Source organism: Procambarus clarkii, chromosome 42, assembly GCF_040958095.1.
Source record: "Procambarus clarkii isolate CNS0578487 chromosome 42, FALCON_Pclarkii_2.0, whole genome shotgun sequence".
Classification (NCBI taxonomy): Eukaryota; Metazoa; Arthropoda; class Malacostraca; order Decapoda; family Cambaridae; genus Procambarus; species Procambarus clarkii.
Genome location: NC_091191.1, coordinates 4,973,057 through 4,992,833, shown reverse-complemented (window position 1 = coordinate 4,992,833; position 19,777 = coordinate 4,973,057). Strand labels below are relative to the sequence as shown.

Genomic DNA, 19,777 nt, shown 5'->3' with positions numbered 1-19,777 from the left:
CCCTCCTTCCTCTCTTTGCCCCATTCTCTCATTCGTTTTGGTGTCTGGCCTCCAACCTCGAAACCTCGAAGAGACGGACTTTTCCATTTATTTATATATATATATATATATATATATATATATATATATATATATATATATATATATATATATATATATATATATAATATAGCAATTTACATCTGCGGTGAGTCAGTTACTAATCTTGTTCCACACCTACCCAACTGGGCGGCAGCTTTACAGTTAAGTGCATGTTTAGTACAAAACATCAATCAAGCCTAGTGTAAGCAAACTTTGCATGCTAGGCTAAGATTTCTAGCAGTTCATCATTTTGAATGAAGTAGAGTTACACATTTCTTGAACATTTTTAATTGCGTCATCTCTGGATTCTGAAATAGTCTCACATTCAAGGGCATAGCGGCCCATACTAACTCCCAGAGGTACTTGTAACCGAGCCTAAGCCTATAGCAGCAGTAATTTCTAGACGTCTGCTAAGTTTTTGTTAGGAAACTTCCTTCACGTGCAAGAAACCAGGCGTTCTTCTGCCCAATGCACCTTTCACTGGTGTAAAGGGGCAGTTACAACATCTTATAGCCTTATGTTATCATCCTAGAACCTCAGATTATTTTCTTACAACTTTTTTATCATCCAAGAGCCTAATATTATGATCCTATAGCCTCATATTATCATTCTACAACCTCAGATTATCTTCCAAATTGGAGGTCATCCTGGAGCCTTCATTTGTCATCATGGAACCTCATATTATTATCCTAACACCTCATAATATCATCTTAGATCCATCAAGTATCATCCTGGAACATCCCTTTGTAAACTCTCAACGCATCATCATCCCAGACACCTCTAATCTAAGGTAATGATCTTCCCTTTGACTTTCAAAAAGGACCCAGCAATGTTCCCCCCCTTGAAGTCAACCCTCTTTAGTCCCGTAATCCTCTGACGTCTCTCTCTTCAGGGGCGCCGCTGGAGTTCAGGATCGCTGAGGGGAACGACGAGGGCGTCTTCACCCTCGACCCCTCAACTGGACGACTGGGCCTCACCTCTCCCCTCGACTATGAGCATCAGCAGCAGGTGAGGCGACATACGGGGGGGGTGGAAGATGGAGTGAGAGAGGGGGGAAGGGAGAAAGGGAATTATCCGGGAGAGAAGCGCCAAGATCAGAGCCTTCAACACCAGAGAGATGTCGCCGGATTTACAAGGGAAATGTACCTAATGTTTCCCCCCCCTCTGCCCCCAACTTCGTGGTCAAACAGAAGTTGGCAATCACTACACAAGGCGCTCAGTCATCATCAGCCTCGTGTTGGCTGTTCCTTTCTCAAGACCTTCGCCTCATCAACGTTCATTTATTCCCAGACTGACGCACTTAAGACACACTTGCTCAACCCGCAGATACGTGAGTCAACGAGGTCATTTGAAAGCTTTAGCACACCGTTGGCTCTTGGCTCATACTGCTTCCTGCCTGAGGGTTACTTGGCATTAAATTTTATAGTTTATTTGTAATTATTACTGTAATAAGCTCATCAAATAAGTGAGTTTCTGGGGTCGGATTTGAGAGGAGCTGATGTAGGATAACAGCCCTTAGCTTATAGTTTCATTAGGAAAATGAGCAGACTTCTTAGATTCCTCACCCCTAGTCTTAGTTTAAAGAGAGAGAGAGAGTGAGGGAGAGACAGACAGGCAGACAGACAGACAGGTAGACAGACAGACAGACAGACAGAAAGGCAGGCAGGCAGGCAGACAGGCAGACAGACAGACAGACAGACAGAAAGGCAGGCAGGCAGGCAGACAGGCAGACAGACAGACAGGCAGACAGACAGACAGACAGACAGACAGACAGACAGACAGACAGACAGACAGACAGACAGACAGACAGACAGACAGACAGACACACACACACACACACACAGGAATGGAGAAAGAAAAGAGGTAAGACAATGCCAATCAGGTCAGCCATGGACAATCAATTGCGGAGAACTAAACCATCACTCATAACTCCCTCAAGACAGCTTCAATTTAACAGTATTGCCGGTGAGGGCGAGGAGCAGGCTCTAAGTTTTGCCCAAGGTGATAACAATGAATAATAAGTTTCTGGCAGCGAGTTCGGAAGTGTTTTTGAGTGTGTGGCGCTTGACATATCACTCTCTGCACCAGGTGTTAGTGATGAGTGCCCCCCATGGCCCTCATCTCACTCATGGGGGGTATGACCGTCTCATCCATAAGGGGCTTGACCTCATCTTTCTCGCGTACATGGTCTGATCTTTCTTATTATATCTTGAAGGCATCCGTTGTACCTTCGGCTTGGGCATTGGCAGTTTACAATAGCCAGCTGCTACCGTCCGTCGAGACAGCTCACCAGCTGTATATCTCTTGGAGACGAGATTCTACACCATGGCGTCACCAGAGACGTCACCATGGCGTCATCAGAGGCGTCACCAGAGGCGTCACCAGAGGCGTCACCAAAGGCGTCACCATGGCGTCACCTGAGGAGGAAGGAACAGTCGTGAACTAAGACTGTCTCCACCGTCTCTCCAGCTGGACCGCTATGGCCCAGAAACTCACCTAATTTATGAACAAATCCACAAGGGCCGTGACGAGGATTCGAACCTGCGTCCGAGAGCATCGAGTTTGTGGATTTGTTCATTTGATGCATCACGCAATTGTGATTTCTGTGTGCACCTAATTTATTTCTACTTTAGTTGAATCTATATCTATATAACGTAATATCTACTTGTCTGTATGTCTAAAGTAGGAGGCATGGCACTTGGGGAATATCCTCACCCGACTTGCACACATGACACATAGGGGGTTTGGGAGTGTCATAGGCTGTAGTCGGAGTTCTTACACAACCTCAATGTCTGGTAAAACGTCTGGTTGGGATACTTTTAAAGCCCATCATGGTACAGTGGGTAGTGCCAATGTTAGGGACGTCCACAGATGCGAGTTAAATTCCAACCGATTAAACAATAGTTTCTATATCCTTTTTTTGTCAATATATAATATATTATATGTTAGCCTATGTATCCTAAGTGCCAATTTGAGTATTGTTCGAAATATTCAAAATACTTATCAATAAGTTGAATTCTAGTCGTCCTTGTAGTTATGTCTTATTGAAAATGACTGAAAGGATTAGATCAGTGATTCTTGCATGAATCTCCTCTATATTTCTTAAGTTTTTACCTTGGGAAGTAAGTTGATAAATTATTTAAACAAAGTTCCTGTTATGATTTTAATGGGTCTGACGTGTGTCAGAAAAGGATGTGTTTCGTTAAAGTACTCGTCAGCATATTCGGAGGTAGAGGAAAAAGTGAATGCATAATGTCAGATGTGACAGTATGTATTCCATGTATGATGAGAAGGAATGTTACCTAGTTCTCTCTCATAACAGTAGATCAGTGAGCGGTTCACAGAACACTACTGTTATCACAAGCATCACAAGAAACAGCAGCAGGAACAGAAGCAACTACAGAAGAAGAAGAAGAAGAAGAAGAAGAAGAAGAACAGCAACAGAGGAAGACAAAGAAGCAGGAGGAGCAGCAGAGGACAAGTAAAGGAGGGTCCTCACACTCTAATATTATATGTACCTCTAACAAAAGAACTGTTTATCTACGTCTATCATGTTCCTGGGCAGGCATTGTTGTGGTGTTCTCTCTCTCTCTCTCTCTCTCTCTCTCTCTCTCTCTCTCTCTCTCTCTCTCTCTCTCTCTCTCTCTCTCTCTCTCTCTCTCTCTCTCTCTCTCTAGGGAGCCGGTCGGCCGAGCGGACAGCACACTGGACTTGTGATCCTGTGGTCCCGGGTTCGATTCCGGGCGCCGGCGAGAAACAATGGGCAAAGTTTCATTCACCCTATGCCCTCTTACCTAGCAGTAAAATAGGTACCTGGGTGTTAGTCAGCTGTCACGTGCTGCTTCCTGGGGGTGGAGGCCTGGTCGGGGACCGGGCCGCGGGGACACTTAGGCCCCGAAATCATCTCAAGATAACCTCAAGATAACCTCTCTCTCTCTTTACTGTCTGCTGCCCAGTCGTTCTGTCAGCGGCCTGTCTCTTGACAGAACAGGCGTGTGACACTGTGTGTGACAGTCATCGCCACCTCTGCAGAATATTCCTTAAGTCCTGGAACTCCACGTCACATACGTGAGACCAGTGCTAGAGTATGCAGCACTAGCTTGCACCCAAATATAACAGACCATATACACAAAAACTTAAAAGATCAAGCGGTTTAACACAAGTGGTATGAGTTTTGGCAAATGGAACTAGAAGAAGAGAAGAGAAAACGAGAAAAAAAGATAAGAGCAGAGTAGAACAGATCCCAACATACAAAATACTCGGAGGCAAACACGGTGTATAAACGAAAACTATTTAATATAAATTTGGAACAACGTGAAGACATATATGGAAATTTTAAGTTGTTACATTAATCCGAGAGCTTAAAGGTGGGATTCAGAAGCTGGGAGAGACGAAGGCTCAGACATACAGACACTCTGGTTCAGACAGACAGACACAGACACAGACACTCAGACACAGACAGACAGACAGACAGACAGACACAGACACGCAGGCACAGACAGAGAGAGGGGGGGTTGAACCAGGCATCACTGGAGGAATTTGAGATTACCAATGGTGAAGAAAGCCTTTGCTGGAACCGGATGTGACAAAAGCTGTTGGTCCAGTTGGAATCTCACTATAGATTCTAAAAGAGGGAACAGAAGCACTATGCCTGCCACTCTTCATGGTATATAACAGGTCATTAGTAACAGAAGAACTACCTAAAAGTTTGAAGACAGCTAATGTAGTCCCAATATTCAATTATTGAGCCAGACAGGAGGTATTGAACTACAAGTCAGTATCCTTAACTTGTACACCATGCAAAGTGATGGAGAATATTGTGAAAACCCCTAATAGAACATCTGGAGAGAAGGAACTTTGTTACAGATTACCAGCATGAATTCACTGAGGGTAAATCTTGCCTCACAGGCTTAAGAGAATTTTATGACCAGGCGACAAAAATTAGACTAGGACAGGGCAGACTGCATATTTTTGTATTGCCAGAAAGCCTTTGGCATAGTACCTGAGCATTAAACTGAGGACGCAAATGAGGCACATAGACATTAGAAAGAATTTGTCAGTGTCAGAGTAGTTAACAAATAGAAGGCCCTAGAAAGTCATGTTAGGAAGCTGACTCCATACACAGTTTAATATAATAGAGCCCAACAGGCTCAGGAACCTGTACTCCAGTTGACTGACAGTTGAGAGGCGGGACCAAAGAACCGAAGCTCAACCCCCGCAAGCACAGAGTAAAAAATACGGACCATCCCTCAACCATCTCCTCTACCGAAAGGTGTATTCCTCTTCTCTAGAGTTTACCTGTGTATATAGCCTGAGAGTTTACCTGGCCGGAATTATGTTGAGGACTACAGTGTACTCGGTGGCAGGTCAGAAGGTGTGTTGGTGGTAGTAATTACCCTTCCTTTCTTCTTTCTTCTTTCCCCCAACCCTGATTGGCGGATCCATATACACGTTCGCATCCCGTCCACCTGTTCTCACCCCCCTTTTCCCTCTTCATCCCCGAAGTCAACCCGAAACCCGAAACGCACTACGCAGTCAATCTGGAATTGTGCGCTCGTTCTAAGGCTGGAAATTGAGTTAGTAGCTGGCTAGAAGTCCCTCGACCCTTTAAAGGAGGACTTTGAACCAATCATGTATTTCCAGCTTGTCCCCCTCGTGGTAGTGTTTCAAATGAACGACTCCATGTCGTTTTGGGGCACCATGTCGCCTCTCTTGTTACAATTTGTTAATCACGCCAGGGTACGGGAACCCGGTTAGGTTACTCAGCCATGTCTGACGACCTTAGATGACTTTTGTCTTTTTTTTGGCGGCCATGTAGTACGACCTGGTGGTTGAGGCGCGGGCGGGGGAGGCGAGGAGCGAGGCGAGGGTGGTCGTGCGGGTCGTGGACGAGAACGACCACACACCTGTCTTCCCCAGGCTGCTCCACGAGACGCAGATCACAGAGGAAGACGACCGTCATCTGCCTAAGGTCATCTTGACGGTAAGGGAGAGACGGGAGCACGGCCCTCTGAGACGGAGCACGTCCTTAGCAGCTCTGCTGGGGACGTGCTAGGTTTACAGGCGTCCTTGGTAAACCTGTAGATGTTTACCAGCGTTCCTGGTAAACCTGTAGAGGTTTACTATCGTCGCTGGTAAACCTGTATGGGTTTACTAGCGTCCCTGGTAAACCTGTAGGGGTTTACCAGCGTTCCTGGTAAACCTGTAGAGGTTTACCAGCGTCCCTAGTAAACCTCTAGATGTTTACTCGAATAATTATCAAACGTCACCAAGCCTGTAGCACCGTCCGTTTCACCACTACTAATCAATTATAAAAAAATAAAATTACTCAGATAATCCCCAGTAGAATTTTTTTTGAGCACTGATGGTCGCCTAACTGGAAAATTGTATATTGATTTACTAAACTGTTCCCCTAAAGTAGGCAATTATAGCATTAATGATCCTCTCTCTGTGATATTACAAAAAATTATTTCCCTACCCAGAATATATAAACACCATAATTTAGGTTAAATTGCCACTCATCTTATCTAAAACAATTTTGTTTACATTTTTTAATCACAACGAGTCTCTATAATAATTGAAATATAAGAGCAACAATTTCATTAAAAGCACTTGATTCAATACAGGTGATATTTGCGTGTGAAATTTGTAATATTTAAAAATTATTGCTAGCGTCCTAAATAGATTAATTTTGTTATAAATGAATACCGAAAAATATAATATAAGGTAACATACAATTTTTAAAGGTAATTATTTGCACCTTTTTGATTTCCCTAAAACTGTTAATTTGAACACCCTAAAATGAACAAATGCCACCATTACTGGCATAATAAATGACATTATTAATATCAAACTTCACAAACAATAAAAAATATCCAATATACCCACACACACATGTACACAAACACAGATGTACGCATGAATGTATACAAACACACACACACACACACATGCGCGCACACGCAAAACAGCTAATGTGCGCAAGAGGAATCACCAGCTGACACTCGATGACGTGTATATTGTTTACCTGTGGCAGGTGAGGGCGAGAGACGGCGACGGGGAGCAGCACTCACGCCTCAGGTACTCCTTGACCGGAGACGGCGTCTTTCCCAACGGCACCAGCAGCTTCGACGTGGACCCTCTCACAGGCGCGGTGCTGCTCTTGAGGGTAAGCTGATGGTGATGATGATATTGATATCTTGCAGGTTATGAGTCACGATAACGTGGCTAAAGTATGTTGACCAGCCCACACACTAGAAGGTGAAGGGACGACGACGTTTCGGTCCGTCCTAGACCATTCTCAAGGTGATTGTCTTGATGATATCTTGTGATGGGGTGGGATTCATCACACTCCTAGGAACCTGTGGCCTCAGGTTCAGCTTCACTAGGCTGCAGCTGACTCTTCCTCCAATGGGGGATCTCCCATTCGTCAATTTTAACGTACTGTGATCCCAAAAAAAACTGTTTTATCGAGTGGAAATATAATTTGATGTTTATTATAACTGTATAATTAGGCATGTGGCATGTTTGTGTTTTGGTTCTGCTAGCAATTGGTTGTGTTCGCCAACGTGTCATCCAACCCAGGCTGTTAGTCAAATGAATGGGTCAATATTTGACTGAATCTGTATTAAACTCGAGCAGCAGACAACCATCTGACGGCGATTCTCACACAATAAAGTGTTTTCCTCAACTATAAAATATTATTATTATTATTATTAATATATAGAGAAGGTTTATGCATAGGTCTTTACAGGTTGAAAAAGTGAACGAAACACGTTTCGAAATCAGCTTCGAGCATGGTCACGTGAACTATTAAATGCTAACTTTTATTGATTTGAATTATGTCAGTATCTGACTTATTCGTTGTGAACCCAACGGCCCTTTGTCTCAGTCATAAAGTGCTTGTTTACAGAACGTGGGTGAAGCAATTAGAGATATCTGGTGCGAACATAGAATGAGCGAAGCAGTTTCAAGCAAAAGTTGGAACGTAATCAGTTCGGAATCACAGCTCGTCCTCATAAACAATAGATAAATGCGTGTTAGTGTGGTCGTCAAACCCCATGTTCGATGGAAACACTTTTGTTTTTTATGAAGCACGTGAAAATGGAAAAACCTTACACACAACTTAAAACTAATGACATACAAACTTTTCCATAATATTCGAATCACACCGTACTACATTTTTTCATCCACGTGCTTTAAATAAACCCGTTCTCACATACAAAGATCCAGGCTCGTTAATCCAGCCGCCAAACCTCCTGTTTAAACAATGAAAAGCGATTTACACACGACTCACAACTGATGACGTCCAAACACTTCCGGAACAAGTGCTTCGCTCACGTCCACTGTTCGAACCACAATTCTATAAATGCTTCACCTACGTACTTAAAATACAAATAATCGCCAACAGAACCTAAACACCTAACCAAACCTACGCTAACTGTAAATAGATTTTATATGTATAATAATAATAATTTATATATGAGACCAAACCAATGTTTATGTTAAATGTAATATAAATGTTAACATACACAGTATGTTAACATTTATGAATGCGTCTGGGGAGGACGGCCGCTGCTGTAAACAGCCTACTGTGAAGACGGGTTGTGCAAATATAAATAATGTTAAACATAACACCTGGGCTACCCTAGGCAGCGACACACACAATTAAGTGTAAAACAATTATTTTAAAGTTTACGGACGTTAAATAATGAATAGCAAGGGACAAATCAACATTTCGTGAGCCCATGTTCCAGATACCTGTCCAGCGAGGTATGCTAGGTATGTCTCTCACCCCTACCCTCTATCCCTCCCAATACTTCCTTCCTTTCTCCCAATCCTTCCTTCCTCCCCTCCCAGTCCTTCCTTCCTCCCTCCCAGTCCTTCCTCCCAATCCCTTCTCCCTCTCACTCCCTTCTCCCTTCCTCCCTTCCAATCCCTTCTCCCTTCCAATCCCTTCTCCCTCCCAATCCCTTCCTCCCTCCCAATCCCTTCTCCCTCCCTTCCTCCCTCCCTCGCTCGCTCCAAATCCCTTCTCCTTCCCTCCCTCGCTCGCTCCAAATCCCTTCTCCTTCCCTCCCTCCCTTCCTCCTAACTACACTGAGCGCTCTTCCACCTCACAAAAAACTTGGACTGCAAACCACAACACAACACTTAACACGACTAATTATAACTGTTGGCGTGCTTCTGGCGCATATATCCACGTGTCTTGGTAGAGGCGTCGGCGGGCACCCATCCGAGGCCCGACCAGGGCGTTATTGAATGGTGTCACCTAGGAAACGAGGCGCAGGTGTTAGGCAAGACCGAGGGGGTGTTGTTGGGGCTGAGAGCAATATGGTTGTTAGTTGGATATAGAAGCCAGGCAGACGAGGGAATTGGGGATATGTGACTTGCTCGCCATAATTGGCGAGGCACACATAGAAAGTGGTGAGGAAATAGATCAGCTCTGTCCCTATTAAACCCCCGTCACTGTTTACACCAGCTAGTGGGCTTGACACCCATACTAGTAAACTGCTTCTCACCCGACACCCACCCAGCAGCAACAGTAGTGGTGGTGTACCCAGCACATAACCTGGGTGTAGACTGTAAGGCTTTCTCTAATCCGTTTAGCCATCTCTCCCTCTGGCACCCCCTACGATATCCACCACCTCTCCCCCTCTCCTCCTCCTCCACAGCCGCTTGACCGCGACCCGCCGCACGGTCAGGCCAAATGGCACCTGCGGGTAACCGCTAGCGACGGGGAGCTGAGCGGCCACACAGACGTCCAGGTCAACCTCAAGGATGTGAACGACAACTCGCCCTTCTTCCCCACGCCCGTCCTCACCGCCACCATCTCAGAGAGCACGCCCATGGGTGAGCCCCGCCACAGTGTCTATATCTCTCAAGTACAAGGACAAGGACAGAATATTTAAAATCGGGAACGTCCCACTTTTCCCTGTACTTGAAAGAACTGACCTCTCTTGTTTTATCTAGTTTTTTCTTCTTAGCTATTTTTATTTATAGTTTATTAAAGTTTTAACTAGTGTTAGGGTTGAGGGATTTGTTCATTTGATATATCAATTTATTGTGATTTCTGTATGTATGGTGTGAGCATTTTCCGCTGTGAGGGCAGACTCTTGCAGTGCTTTGAGATTTTACAATACAATTTTTTACAGCCTTGGGGATACAAGTTCATGGCAACCATTATAGTGAGTATTACAATCGTTACAAATATTCTAAATAGCAATTTTTATCTCGGATCATTTTCAATTGTTTTTCCAAAGCTCCATGCTTACACTGCGTAACTGAGAACTTCATCAGAGCCAGGACCTGGATTCATCAAGCAGGTACGCAAGTACTTACGAACTTCTACATCATTTCAAAATCTTTGGCGGCTTTGTTTACAATTATTAAACAGTTTATGAGCGCCGAAGCCCCAGGAGGATGTTTGTAACAATGATAACATTTGACCGGGACGATTCGATCCACATAAACGTAAACAAAGCCGCCAAAGATTGAGGAAAAAAGATGTAGAGGTTAGTAAGTAGATGCATAAATGTTTATTAAATCCTGGCCCAAGACTCCATTTTTATTCTGCATTTTGGAGGACATTATCATACCTAAGACCCCCATGCTTATGTTGTTTATGTACCTTGCGGTTACCTCGCGATGATTTCGGGGCTCAATGTCCCCTTGGCCCGGTCTCCGACCAGGCCTCTTAGTTGTTGAACTGGTCAACCAGGTGGATATGTATGGGATTACGTCTATATTCGTGGTGTTCAAGGTCCTGATGACTCTTTGTTCAAATTCCAAAGTGTCCCTTATATTTGGGAGTCTTGCATACGCTGCTGATTTGATTTAGAATCGAGTTTATCCTCGAATCATTGCCAGGTACTTGGAGTTATCCCAAGAATGGTGGATATAATAAAGTAGAGTTACAAGAGTATCTCTTCCCCCTCCCCCTTATCTCTATATATCTCTGTATCTGTCTGTCTCTACATCACATTCTTACCCTCTCTCCCTCCGTCCCTCCATCAATTCACTAATTGCTTATCAATTCCCCCCTAGTGCATTAATTACTTCCATGTCTTTTTTAATGGTTGTACCTGCCTGTTCTCACCCGTCGGCGCCTTCTGCAGGGGCGCCGGTGATCCGGGTGGTCGCGACGGACCACGACGACCCTGGGGAAGGGCAGAACGCCCAGCTCCTCTACTCGTTGGAGAAGAACGTGATCGATGAGGCCACTGGCAGTCCCATCTTCACTATCGACACCCAGCTGGGACTCATCTCCACGGCCCTGTGCTGCCTTGACCGGGAGAAGACACAGCGCTATGCCATCCAGGTGGTGGCTACTGATGGAGGGGGCCTGAAAGGTAAGTGTTGCTGCAGGCCGCTTCAAGCAACAGCCTGTTGGAACAAGTTTTCACCGGGCAAACCCGACCCTGGGTCGGGTGTGGGGGATTAGAACAACTCCCAGAACCATTTCAGGCTTCATGGGTTGATGGATCTGTAGTATACAGGAGGTGGCTTGCAGGGCTTGGGTCTTACCACAGTGTAGGTAGCTTCGAGGGTGGGTGTAGCCACAGTATATACCTGAACAAGTGCTACGCGTACCACATTCGTGCGAAAATCATTCGAGTAACATCTCGATTAATCATTGATTAGTGTTAAGTTCAAGGCTAATGTATCGTTAGTTCGCGTAGGCCTAATTATAACGTGTGTGAATTGCAGGCGATGAGTCGCAATAACGTGGCTGAGGTATGTTGACCAGACCACACACTGGAAAATGAAGGGACGACATCGTTTCGGTCCGTCCTGGACCATTCTCAAGTCGATTGTGAGAATGGTCCAGGACGGACCGAAACGTCGTCGTCCCTTCGTTTTCTAGTGTGTGGATTGGTCAACGTATGTGAATTATCTAAGGAAAGCCATAGAACATATTTGAACCCAAATTGTATGGTTCATTTTTAATTTAGAGATGCCTAGTTTTTGTTAATATATATGGGTCCTTTTTCGTTTGAAAATGAGAGTTCAAAGGCTAGGGGCGTGGAGGAATAAGGTAGATGTAGTCAACACTTTACAGACAGGTCTCTTCGTAGTTGTCCTTTACATAAAAGGTTTAAATTAAAATTCCCCCCAGTGAAATCAACCCATAGAGCGAGTAAAATTGCGGGGTAAATTAACTCCCCTAGGCACAATATCACAGTAACATTGATTCATCGTTGAAATAACGTCACAGTTGGATATTGAACGCAGCGGATAGATGCTCGTGCAGCGTTAAATTGACGTAGTCAATAAAGGATCGACGCTTAATCAATCGACATTTATTTGCACAGATTTGCTCAGGGGGAAGGTGGTGAGGGTCGAAGGTCGAGTCACTGGTTCAAGGCACCAACAAGGTCGGGAACCACACACACATACAGCTACACGTGGCCCTTCTGTCTCAACTTTTGTATATTTAACTCGCTAACTTCTACCAGATATAGACCGGGAATCTTAACATCTCTTTCCCTCCCCCCCTCCCCACATATTTCTACCTTCCTCCCCCCTCATATCTCCATCTCCCCCTCCCTCCTCTCCGTACCTCTCTCTCTACCTTCCCCTCTTCCCAACTTGGATCCAATATTTCCTTTCCAATCAATTTATCCCCTCTCACCCACTTATTTATCCCTGTCGTCTTTGCTCTCCCCCCCCCTGCTCCTCTCATCTCCCCTCTCACTCCTCCCTCCAGGCACAGGGACGGTGGTGGTGGACGTGGAGGACATTAATGACGTCCCTCCCAGATTCTCGCGACCAGAGTGGACGTTGGACGTCTCTGAGAGCCACCGTCCAGAGCGCGTCCTCGCTACTCTCACAGTGGTCGACCAGGATGTCACCAATAACTTCACTTTCAGAGTAAGTGGTTGGTGTGGTTGCCTCTGTGAGTGGTTGGTGTGGTTGGCTGTGGCCGGGTGGTCTCTGTGGTGGTAGCAGCACCCATACCTAAAGGAAACTGTAGTAATAACAGCAGTGTAACTAGCTGTGAGAGTAGTGGTAATATCAATAATGATTGTTGTAGGTACTTTTAATAGTAGCTTTACAGCAGTAAACTAGCTTTTGGTGGTTACTAACTTGTGGTGGACCTACCAGCACAAACGGTTGAACATTAAAAAGCGTGGAATGTGTAAGGATAGGGAGGGAGAGTGGGGCAAGAGTAAGGCTTACCATGAGCTATGGGAAGGGAACGCTCTCGGCCTACTTACAGGAGTCAGAAGGCGTTTATATTCCTCTACAATCCTGTTTAAGGGGGAAAAAATAGTGCAAGAATGAAGTAATTATCAAAGAAGGCGCCAAGCCGGGAAGGCTATGTAAGTGCAAGAATGAATGAAATACCATTGTCGAGCGCGGGGGAGACGTTCTTCTTGACAGTGACAAGTGTTCCTCCTGCAGGTGGTTCCGGAGAGCGGACACGGGTGGCAGATGTTCCTGGTGGAAGGGCGGGGTGGTGGCGGCCCTGGCGGGGACCTCCGCCCTCTCACCGCTCTCGACTTCGAAAACCCGGACCACAGATTGGGCTTCCGGTTCCGCGTGGAGGTGACAGATGAGGTAAGTTTATTGCTAAGTTTGGGCGGGAGCGAGTAATGGAGGAGGTCTTTTTCTCCGGCGAAGCTTTCTACCATGAGTCAACTGTGTTCTTGAGTAGCCTAGTGCTGGCTGGTTACTGTATTGTTGTGTAGCCTAGTGCTTGCAGATTACTGCATTGTTGTATAGCCTAGTGCTGGCAGGTTACTGTATTGTTGTGTAGCCTAGTGCTGGCAGGTTACTGTATTGTTTAGCCTAGTGGTGGCAGGTTACTGCATTGTTGTGTAGCCTAGTGGTGGCAGGTTACTGCATTGTTGTGTAGCCTAGTGCTGGCTGGTTACTGCATTGTTGTGTAGCCTAGTGCTGGTTGGTTACTGCATTGTTGTGTAGCCTAGTGCTGGCAGGTTACTGCATTGTCGTGTAGCCTAATGTTGGCTGGCTACTGCAGTGTTGTGTAGCCTTGTAATGGCATTCTATTCTAATCTTGTGTAGCTTAGTTTCTGGAGTTCAGGCAGGCTACTGTAGTCTTGTGAAGCCTAGTGCTGTCTTTTCCAAGGCCGACCACTTTGCTCCCCCCACCTGTTGCTTGAGGGCACCTCGTCTTTCCAGACCGAGAACCGCAAACTCCACTCCACCTGTCGTTTCCAATCTCGGAGTCTTCCCGGGTAGAGACATATTCATTTATAGTTTCCCCTGACCAATATATTCTAAGCCATTTTCTTTATTCAAAATATACCAACAACAACAACACTACATGAAATGCAATCTCTTGACTTCAACTCTACAAAGTCACTATAAAGTGCAAAACACAGGACCACCAGCACTTTAAAACACTTTGTCCCCCTCACTGGAACACAACCTAAGGTGTTCCAAGTCTCTAGAATTGCGCACAGGAACGAGAACACCCACGATGCAACACAAGCACAATATAACACCACAACCACCTGCAGCAACAACTGCTCTACACGGCACAATCCCAGCTACAGTGTCATTACAGCCCACTTGGACCAATAAGAGTAGCACAATACACCACTAGCACACCGGCCCCACTACCTCAAAACGGTAAACCAATGCTATACACGGGCCAGCAGTACATCACATTTTCAATATACAGTCAGGTGGTGGTGCCCTGAACCTCGACCATCGCACGCACCATCTCAAACTCCATCATCATATCTCTCTCTCTCTCTCTGTCTGTCTCTCTCTTTCCCCTCGCTCCTTCCTGTCTTTCTTCAGCGCCAGAGTTGAGCTGGTCTCTGTACTGAACAGTGATGACACCCATGTACGCTAGGTTTAGCTGCATTAAATTCACACATTATGTCTCGCCCTCCATAAAACCCGTCATATTCAGCTGACTAGTTCTGCCCCGCTTAACTCGCCTGCTTCATGGAGCAGAACATTGTAATTGCGGCAATGATCATGTGTGAGTGAATTTTATGTGGCGCAGAGTTGTATTGATTAATCACTTCGGAGCAACAAATATCATAAAGTACTCTGTAAATATGCAGGTCATTTTTTTTATAAAGAGTTACAGGAAAAAGTGTAGGCTACATAATGTATCCAGGATGAAATATGTGAAGGATACATGTATTATTTTTATTTGTATTTTCTTTGCGAAGGCGAAAAGGCCTTAGCCTGTCATCTTGACACGTATATTTGTGCAAAGATCATGATTCCTGGTCAGAGACTGGGCCGCTGGGACGTTGATCCCCGAAATCAAGGGAAAGGTAACGACAAGGGTAATCATCACTGATAGTATTGGATCAGGTAACGCCTGGTGACAGGCTTCTAGAACCGTTTCCAAAGATCGTCGAGGCTGAAGAAAGTAGCAAGGAAGTTAGAATGGCTCAAGAAGTTTGTCGATATGTTAACGCAGTCACATTGTTATTCCTTGTTAACACTTTACGCTCGGGTCCTCCTGCCCTTAAAGGATGCTCCTGCACACTTTGCAATAAAGCCAATTAATTGTATTCGTGTGACATTCAAAGAGATTTAATCAAACAAAATTGCGACGCGCCTCATAATTTTTTTTGTATTTCATATCTACAATGGAAGATGCTTCAGCCTTTTTGTAAATGTTTGAAAACAATTAGTTGAATGGTTTACAAATAATAATGGGGGGTTTTATTGATGTTTTATCTTCAGTCTTCTGGCCACATTGTAAAAAGTCTTTTATCTATGTAGTTAGATATTGAAGACAGATATCCAAAGAATATACAAAGATATGCTCCGCTTCTCGGTGTATATAATAGTGTATATTTTAGTCCTGGTCTATGTTCAGGACTGAAGTATACTTGATGGTCAATAAGGCATTGTGGAGGTATTAATAAGCCTCCAGAGGTTGATAGACCTTTATAAACCCAGCGCCAACCCCTAGGGCAGTACGATACGCCCTCCCTCCCCCTCTCCTGTACAACATGTTAATTGATGCCTGTCGCTCGCCCCCTGCACCCTGCAGTTCAGGCCTCCACCACCTGCAAGCTGGTGACAGCTCCCTGCATACTCTCGCTTCGGTAACAAATGAGTTATGTCGCAAAAAGCTTTAGCCGGTGTGGCTGCTGGAGGGGTGGAACGGGTGTGACCTTTTGTGGGAGAGGGGAAACCATGGCAGGTATTTCAAGCTGTGTTAGGCATCACAGTGAAGCGACGACAGGTGTTCAAAGCTGTGCTATGGATCACAGTGAAGCGACGACAGGTGTTCAAAGCTGTGCTATGGATCACAGTGAAGCAACGACAGGTGTTCAAAGCTGTGTTGTGGATCACAGTGAAGCGACGACAGGTGTTCAAAGCTGTGTTATGGATCACAGTGAAGCAATGGCAGGTGTTCAAAGCTGTGTTATGGATCACAGTGAAGCAACGACAGGTGTTCAAAGCTGTGTTATGGATCACAGTGAAGCAATGACAGGTGTTCAAAGCTGTGTTAAGCATCACAGTGAAGCAACGACAGGTGTTCAAAGCTGTATTAAGCATCACATTGTGTAATATTATCAGCCATTAGCGGACACATACTCCAGAGGACAATGTTTGGGTCATTCTCATTATGTTTGAGAACTTGTAGTATTATAAGACCTAGCAAGGAGGCTGTTCTTGGAGTCTGACATATTAATTATAGCTCAGTTGGTCAGATATCCTTTGGGCCCGGTCCCCCTCCCCCCTCCCCCCAACAAAAGCATTTCTTAATCTGATTTCTACCGTCATTTTTTGTTTTTTGTACAATTAAACATTGTCTAATAAAACTGTTCTGGACCTTGTTTATCTAGGTCATTTAATAATTCAAATTTTCAAGGACTTTTAACTAGTTTGTAAAAAAAAAATCAAAATAGTCTATATCAGTTACTTGATATAATACAATAGTCGACTGATAACTACATTAGTTCTCTGAGTGTTATATTTTATTACTTGGTAATCCTGTTGTTTCGCTCTCTATCAACTACAATTAGCAGACAATGTGGAGTCCCACCTGAGCTGCCGTAGGGTGCAGACGTGTCGTCTGACCGCTCCGGCAGTTTGGGGAGGTTGCAGTTTTCGCCAGCAGGGGGTGGGTGTCTCTACCCTCCCTGCTGTCCCTGCCTGGTGTTGACGTGGCGCTTTTACGATGAGCGGCCATCTTCCCGCTGTTGAGAGGGTAAACTCCGTGGGTTTGGAGTTTACCTGCCGTGCAGGGTATCCTCTCATTGAGCAGGTCATGTGTGACGTGCTACATGTCCCGGTCGAGGAGGTCTACGGGGTTGAGCTGGTGACTGCTCGCCGGGTGATCATCAAGTTTGTGGGTGAGGAGGCGTACCGTGGATTTCTCCGGCGGTACGAGGGTCGTACCTTGAAGTTGTTGGATGGCACTGGTTCTGTGGCCATATCTGATCGGAGTGGTGCCGTGACGTATGTGAGCGTCCATGGGGCCCCCATGGAATTCCCTGAGTCCCTTCTCCGGCGTTTCTTCCAGAGATTTGGCTCCGTCGTCAGTGTGAGAATGCACAAGCTGTCTTCTGGAAAATATGCGGGGTTGAAGACGAACATTCGTACCCTCGGGATGCGCCTGAGGTCGGACATTCCATCCTCTGTCCGACTTTTAGGGTACTACGTGCGGGTGTATTATGCCCGGCAACCCCGTACTTGTTTCCGGTGTGGCATGTTGGGGCATCAGGCTGCCGGATGCACTGCGGATCCGGTTGCTCCGGTCAACTTGTTCCGGGAAGTAGATTTCCCACCGCTCCCTCTGGAGGAGGTCTCCGGGGATGAAGAGGTGAGCGTTCAGTTAGCGGATGCGGCTCCCCCTACGTCGCCGGACGTTCCTCCGGTTGTTACAGACTCTCCTCCGGATCTTGCAGTGCCATCGGATGGTCTACGTGCTCCTGTCACTGTCTCCGCTACTCCTGAAGGCCTTCCTAGTGATCATTGTGACGCGCCGCCGCCTTCTCCCTCGTCTTCGGCTGCTGCGCCTGGCCCTGTGTTCTCGCCTCGGGTCCCGGATGTGCTGGGTGCTGGGGTGGCTGCGGAGCCTCCTGCTGTGTGTGGGCCAGTTCCCCCTGTGGTGGAGGCTGCTGCCGTTCTGCGTCGGGCGTCGGTTCGTCCAGCTGGTGGGACCCGTGTTTTTGGATCCGCTTCCGGCTCTGACGATCTCCGGCCGGAGCCCAAGCGTTCCAGGCGTTCGTCGTCTGCCTGGGCCGATGTTGGGGAATTCGGTGACTGTGGGTCCTTGGGAGTTGACGGTGTGGAACCGGATGTGTCGCTGTCTCCACGGTTGGTGGTGGCAGAGGTTCATGTGCCTGCTGATGCTGGTGCCCGGCTCTCGAGTGTGCCTTCCGTTCCTTCTCCTCCTGGGGATTCTCCGCAGTGGGAGGTGGTGGCTCCCGCTCCCAGGGATGGTGTGGTTGCTGGTGCTGGGCGTGGCCTGGTTGTGACATTACGGAAGGATGCGCGCCGCCCTGGTTCCCTGCAGTCGTCTGGTGGTGTGCCCGTGGCCGCTGGTGCCCCGGTGGTGGTGTCCTATGTCTGGCCCCCTCTTGTGAGGGTGTGTGTTGGGGACCTGGGGGACGTGTTGCCGGCGTCGGTGATGCCACCGAGTCACTGGTCGGCGATTGCCGAGTTACTGCTGAATGACGAGCCGGGGGAATTTCATGGTGGGGGTGTTCCCTTGATGTTGGGGATTGTGGCAGTTACTCGCGTCAGGAGTGATACCATTTGGGTCCCCTGCTTGCGAGTGTTTATAGCTAGGGTTCCGGATGACATGGCGTCCCCGGTGGGTGTACTAGACCCTTGGGGTTGGTTACGTTGGGAGGCGTTCAATGTGCGTTTCCCCCGGGCTTTGTTCCCGGGTAAGTATGTCCGCTGATTGGCCGGTGTTTTGCAGAGTGTGTATTCTCTTCATGTATTACCTTGTATTACCATGTTGTATTGTTTTCTTTTTAATTTTCCCTTTGTTTATATTTATGATTTGTTTGTGTGTGCATTGTCTTGTTATGTTTCATTTTCTAAATTTTGATGTGTTTTGTTGTCGGTCCTTCTGGCCGGTGTTTGTTTGTTTTGTTTATTTGCTTACATTATTTGCTTGTTTGTTATTGTTTTTGTTCTTTAATTTGTCGTGATGTATGCTGTTCCTCCATTTTTGCTAATTATTGTCCTGTGCTGTCGGTTCTTCTGGCCAGTAGCTTCTGTATTTTGTTTTTGTTTTCTCTGATATTTTATTGTATTTGTCTTTATCTTGCATGCTTGCATGTAAAAATAAAAAAAATAAAATTTAGCAGACAATAAGTTACAATGACGGGGCTGAACAGTTAGACACCCGACCCACCCACACCGACACCTTCCGACTTTCCTTATTATGATTGGTGTCTAATTTCATTAAATTATAATTTAGGCTTTATCCCTTTGTTTAATTAGGCTGCGTATAACTGATTATTTTGATAGTTTAGATCACTAATATTCTTGCTTCCCTGTCGTGTTAGTTTACTTGGGGTAACCGGTTGCGTCCGGGTCTCTCTCTCTCTCTCTCTCTCTCTCTCTCTCTCTCTCTCTCTCTCTCTCTCTCTCTCTCTCTCTCTCTCTCTCTCTCTCTCTCTCTCTCTCTCTCTCTCTCTCTCTCTCTCTCTCTCTCTCTCTCTCTCTCTCTCTCTCTCTCTCTCTCTCTCTCTCTCTCTCTCTCTCTCTCTCTCTCTCTCTC

General features: G+C 46.0%; 1 protein-coding gene and 1 long non-coding RNA gene across 3 annotated transcripts in view; one reads left to right on the top strand and one right to left on the bottom strand.

Annotated features, from left to right (window-relative positions):
* Positions 1 to 19,777, bottom strand: part of LOC138373584 (uncharacterized) — a 432,068-nt gene that overhangs the window by 353,884 nt on the left and 58,407 nt on the right. The gene's annotated exons all lie outside the window — the stretch shown is intronic.
* LOC123752258 (putative neural-cadherin 2) overlaps positions 1 to 19,777 on the top strand; it is a 302,071-nt gene that overhangs the window by 245,976 nt on the left and 36,318 nt on the right. The window contains exons 3-9 of the mRNA XM_069339829.1: positions 974 to 1,089; positions 5,900 to 6,064; positions 7,118 to 7,249; positions 9,756 to 9,933; positions 11,199 to 11,432; positions 12,791 to 12,954; positions 13,489 to 13,644. Coding sequence (XP_069195930.1) covers positions 974 to 1,089; positions 5,900 to 6,064; positions 7,118 to 7,249; positions 9,756 to 9,933; positions 11,199 to 11,432; positions 12,791 to 12,954; positions 13,489 to 13,644 — 1,145 coding nt within the window. The remainder of the gene's footprint in view (positions 1 to 973; positions 1,090 to 5,899; positions 6,065 to 7,117; positions 7,250 to 9,755; positions 9,934 to 11,198; positions 11,433 to 12,790; positions 12,955 to 13,488; positions 13,645 to 19,777) is intronic.